Raw genomic sequence first — 5,393 nt, 5'->3', positions numbered from 1 at the left:
TTTATTTATGCCTACAGAGCTGGGGTGTTGGCCAGAGGTGTGGGGGTGTGAGGATTCACCAGAGACAGAATGGGGAGCAGACAGGTGTCCTGATGAGGTACACTGCTGAGGGGAGCAGAAGGGGAGACAGGAGAGGGCTGCCTCACCATGTGGGTCAGCTCCCTGACCGGGATTCAAACTCGTGCTGCAGTGACTGTGGAGAGATTCATAGTGCTGCGCTTTAACCCGTTGTGCCACCAGGGAGGGTCCCTATTTATTCTTTTATGCCACATTTTACTCTAGTGTCATAAAATTACATCCTTCAATCAGGCTATCATAGAAAACTTTAATTTTGATTGTCTGAAATGTCTCTATTAAACCTTTCTTTGAAAAGATACTTCTGTGAGCGCTGTCTGCCATACTACGCACCCACCTCTCTCCTCCTTTCCCTTCATACCTGCCCTTTCCAAATGTACCACAAACAAGCAAATATAGTTTTGTTAGGCTTAGGCCTTCTGGCTCATAGTTTTGTTCTCCTACTACACTTCATAAAACCTCCTGCCTTCTCTTGGCAATCATTGCGTTAAGAATCCAGCCCTCAGGGGCCCTCCCTGGTGGCGCAGCAGGTTAAAGCACAGCACTGAGAAGCTAAAGCCACTTCCGCATGAGTTCGATTCCCGCCTGCCCTAGAGGTGACCCACATGGCATTGCAGAACTCTCCTGACCCGCCCGCTGCTCCCCTCAGCAGTGGACTTCATCAATCTGCCTGTTCTGCTCCCCACTCTGTCTCTGGTGAATCCTCTCACTGCCCTGCATCTCTGGCCTGTACCCCAGTTCTGTATGTACAAATAAAGAAATCTTAAAAAAAAAATAATCCCGCCCTTGGCCTGCCTGCCATTTACTCGGATCCTTTGGGGAACACCAGCTGGCCAGAGGCAGGCGGCCCTGCTCTCTCGCGTCTCTTTTTCATCTTTTGGTCCTTTTTCTCTTCAGTCAGGGAAACAATATATATTTTTTTACTTCTAGAAGCCCCCTGCATTCTTTTTCAACTCTTCTTGCTCTTCTTTTTTTTTTTAGTCATCTCTTATTCTTTATATCTCCAAGTTTCTTTTTTCCATATTTAGACCTATATAATACTTGCACATGTGTGTTCATAATTCCAGCACCCAAGTCTTGGACGGCTTATGCTTCTGTGCTCTGCTCCTGTTCTTGTTTCCCAAGGACTGTTGTGCTCTTTGCCTTTGAGCTGCTCATTGTCCGTGGCGCTTTTTCTTTGAGAATATTTTGAAGATTGGGTTTTTCGAGAAGTTTAGGGGTACAGGCCCTCTCCCCGACCACACCACATGCTACATGAGAACGCCGGGAGCCCTCCCCCATGGCCCACTGCGCCCCTCTCACCTCATCGCTTTCCCTCCCCCCCTTTCTAGTAGCCTGAGTTCTGCAGTCAGTTCCGAGGCTTCTCATGCTTTGGCTAGAGCTGACCCTTTGGCTTCTCTATAATCCACATGCAAGTGACACCGACTGTTGTTTGTCTTCTCTTTCTGACTGACTTTGCTACCATTGTCCCCTCCCGCCCAGCCATGATGATGTCACAACTGGCAAGAATTTTTTTTTCGTGACTGGCTAATATTCCACTGTGAGTAGGTACCATCTCTCCTTGCGCCTCTGCTCTGTAACCGGACCCTTAGTTGATTTCCAGTTTGGTTGTTGTGGATAGTGCTGCAGTGAATGTTGCTTAGTGCTTTCTAACCCCCTGGATACCTGTTTCCTTTATTTTTTCCTCCGAGGATTCCTTATTACTATAGCAGCTCACTGATGCATTTTAACACACCCACATAGTTTAATTTATCAGCATTTGAGTCGTTTTTATCGTAAGGATTGTTCCAGTGTATAATTTACCATACCGCTGTCAAGAAACCTTTTCAAGAATTCGGCTTTCATGCCACTTTAGCCACATGCTCATTCAATTTATCGAAAGGTATGTGATGGAGGTTTTGTGAGTTTAGTTTAAACCATATACCAGTTACTGCAGAGAATTAATGTAGATGGGAAACAGTAACATTGTTGTCTAAGTGTGTGGCCACTTTTCGTAAGGGTAAAGATGCGAGCAAACCATCTTATTAATTATTGGCTTAATAAGTTATGATTAGCTACATCTCTGATGAGCACTGGGGTTCCTATCCATTTGTACCTGAGTTTGCCCTCTGATCCATAGCTCCAAATCAAACGTTTACTTTTGTATCCAAACTCCCTGTCACTTTAACTTAAAAAATATCTACTACTCACTGTCTAAACCAGCAGGAATTTTGGAGTTTGACTAATGTTGTATATGCAAATAACAGATGGAAGTATTCATTCCATTAGTTGAAAGATTGACATAAAAAAATGATTAAATTTTCAATGTCTCAAGGATGTAGTTTCAGCAGGGGTGAGTTTAAAAGCTTTTGGATAACATAAATATTTATCACATTCTGCTCCGAGTGTACACGTATGCACGTGCACACTTGTAATTGACTAAAGTAACTGATGATGTTATCAAGCACTTAGCAGTGGAGGGATTTAATCTCATTTTGATGTGCATTTTAGAACTTGGACAAAAGCTACATATGGCCATCTATCAGAAGGAAAATAGTACTGCACTTTTATGTCAAGCTATTATAAAACTGGCACACGTAAGAATGCTATGAACCTGGGAGGAGCTTACTTTTAAAGAAAATGTGGATTTCCGCCCATATGATTAGACCGAGCCCAGTAGTATTTTCCTGTCAGTCTAACAGTAAATCCTGATGTCTCTGAGAAAAATACAGACTGTGAATGTGGTAGGTGTGCCAGCCTTGGGTCATCTCAGCTGGCTATTTGTCCTTTCTGCTTGCACTGTTTTCATAGCATATGCCAGTTATTATGCCAAAAATAAAAACCAAGCAAGGAAAGCATTAGAATTGCTGATCCATTCCAAGTGCAAAATTCCAATTATCAAAGCCTAACACAAGCCTTTTATTAAAATATCCACTTTGATCTACACTGTAATTGGCACAATCTCTACTAAATGACACTGGCAATTAAGAGTTGCATTTCTATTCTGTTGTCCTTTGCTAATAGTAACAGAATATGATAGCAAGCTGAGTGCTTCATTTAGTGGAGACAAAGTTCTGGACAAGAGCTTTAGACCCACATCAGACTGGGGCTCCTTTGCCATTAGGGGTGCAGGGCTTAGCCCTGTTTCATAGATGTTTCTCAAGACTAGCTTCTTACATTACCAGCTCATCAGAATGTATTTAAATGATTCTCCAGCTGCCAATAGTTAGATCTACTCTAATTTTTGTCAGGGTATTTGTTTCCTCAGACTGTGGTTTGTATAAGTAATTTGGTTTTAGTTTTGAATTGGTAACTAAATCTGGTAAATGAAAGTGAGTTTATGAAACTTTAAACTTGGTAGTACAATAGTTGTTCTTCATATAGAATATAAACATTTTACTTTTCTTAATAACAGAAAAGAGGTTAGAAAATTCTCACAAAACACTCAATACCAAAGTTAGCAGTTAAAATAGGTTATGATGTGACAACCTGAAGGTTCCCTGGGCGCAGCTGGCTCTTGGGGGAAACTGGATCAGGGGGAGCCTAGTAACTGTGATGTCAACGCTGTATTTCCACACCCAGTACAGGTCCTTTCACCAAAGGATCAAACTTTTAACAATCGCTGGTGATTACATTTTCCTTTTCTAAATTCAGAGCTTACGAAGATATTAATTCTCTCCCTGGTAATGGAGAGAAAGTGCGATTCGGGCTGAACATTGCAATCTGAAGTCATCTACTGTGGAGAAATAACCTAGATGTGCTCTCTGTTACGTCTCACAGCAATACATGAAGCCATTATTGGTACCCCCATTTTGCAGAAGAGGTAGCTTGGCTCTACAGAACCCATAGAACTGACTCCAAGTCACATCGTGCCAGAACCAAGTCATTTATCTACATAAGCAACCAGGTCCAGGATGTAGCTGGGCGTGGGTTTCTCAAACTCAAAATCAACCCTCTTTCAGCAATTCTCTATTTGATAAAATTTCTGACAGTGAAAACCAAGTAAATGATGATAATAAAATTACAAAACATTAAATTCATTGATAAGTTTGCTTGTGAAGAACAGGAGATATCAATAGAAATTAGAGAAGGGAATTATATCAAGAAAGGACATTCAATCATAATTTGGGAGAGAAACTTGAGTGTGGGCTCACCCAGAGTCTTGTAACATGGGTATGTGACAGACACCAGGTGCCTTCTGGATGTCAAACCCTATCTGGCTCTGGGAATAGGACAGAATAAGAGCCAGGTAACTTCCTTTCCTTACAGTGTCTAAACTGAGAGACCTAACTTGATTACAATAGATGAACAAAGTACCTGCAGGCATTTTGTGAGTCAGAAATGGGGCAGCAGCATCTAGAAAGCTCCCCCAGGAAGCATCCCTCCCAGGTAGACGGGAAAGCCTGCCTGACAGCCCTGTGAGGATCAGCCTATGAGGAACAGAAACTTACAGGGTGGCCACACAGGCAGAGAGGGCAAACAGAAGGGGCGATGAGTCAGGAGAAGCCCAAGTCAGCAGGGCCTGTGGCAATGAGTGAGGCAGTGTGCACAAGGTGGGACAGGCTGGTGGCCCTGAGGAGGGAGGCGAAGATGAGGGAGGTGATTCCAGACATGTTGGAAAGGCAGATGTTTTCTACGTAGAGGAGGGCAATTTAAGAGAGAGTGTTCAGATTTCAGGAATGTAGTTGTTTTTTTTTTTTTTCCCCTCCTATATATTTGCATCCTGCAAATATCCACACATTCTCACTTTACACAGTGGCCCCTGTGAGGTGAGGGAGGCCAGGCAATGGGGGGCTGAGGGCAGGTGAGGCTCTCAGCTTGAGCCAGAGGTGACTGGGGCTTTCAGGTTAACTAAGGTGTCCTTTTGTTTCCATTTCTCCCTGCGAATAAAAATAGGAGAGCTCACAGTCAAAGAGCCCAAGTTTCTTGATTTTGAAATCAGAAATGAAATCCAGCTCATCGTTCTGGCTGACAGTCGGGGTCGTAGTGCCTACAGCAAAGTGGCAGTCTCCATCCAAGACGCGAATGATAATTTCCCAGGCTTTCAGCAAAGCGTGTACCAGGCATCGGTGCCGGAAGGCCAGGGCTACGGTGCTCACGTCATACAGGTAACAGAAACGCCGTGTGTGTCCACCAGCTAACGCCTTTCTCCAGCTTGTACCTATAAAATGCTCAGTGTTGCCAGGGCCTGAGCAATGTTCGATGCGTTGGATGAAACCTCCGGTTGAAGGATGTGTGGAGTTTCTCTTTCTTTCTTTCTTTCTTTCTTTCTTTCTTTCTTTCTTTCTTTCTTTCTTTCTTTCTTTCTTTCTTTCTTTCTTTCTTTCTTTCTTTCTTTC

The 5,393-nt window shown here is 43.2% G+C and overlaps 1 protein-coding gene across 1 annotated transcript in view; it reads left to right on the top strand.

Annotated features, from left to right (window-relative positions):
- Nucleotides 1-5,393, top strand: part of DCHS2 (dachsous cadherin-related 2) — a 167,105-nt gene that overhangs the window by 140,115 nt on the left and 21,597 nt on the right. Inside the window, exon 15 of the mRNA XM_004685207.2 lies at nucleotides 4,951-5,162. Within this exon, the coding sequence (XP_004685264.1) occupies nucleotides 4,951-5,162 (212 nt within the window). The remainder of the gene's footprint in view (nucleotides 1-4,950; nucleotides 5,163-5,393) is intronic.

Source organism: Condylura cristata, unplaced genomic scaffold, assembly GCF_000260355.1.
Source record: "Condylura cristata isolate star-nosed mole 26May11 unplaced genomic scaffold, ConCri1.0 scaffold00018, whole genome shotgun sequence".
Classification (NCBI taxonomy): Eukaryota; Metazoa; Chordata; class Mammalia; order Eulipotyphla; family Talpidae; genus Condylura; species Condylura cristata.
Note: the sequence above shows the minus strand (reverse complement) of the source record. Positions and strands in the feature narration are given on the sequence as shown.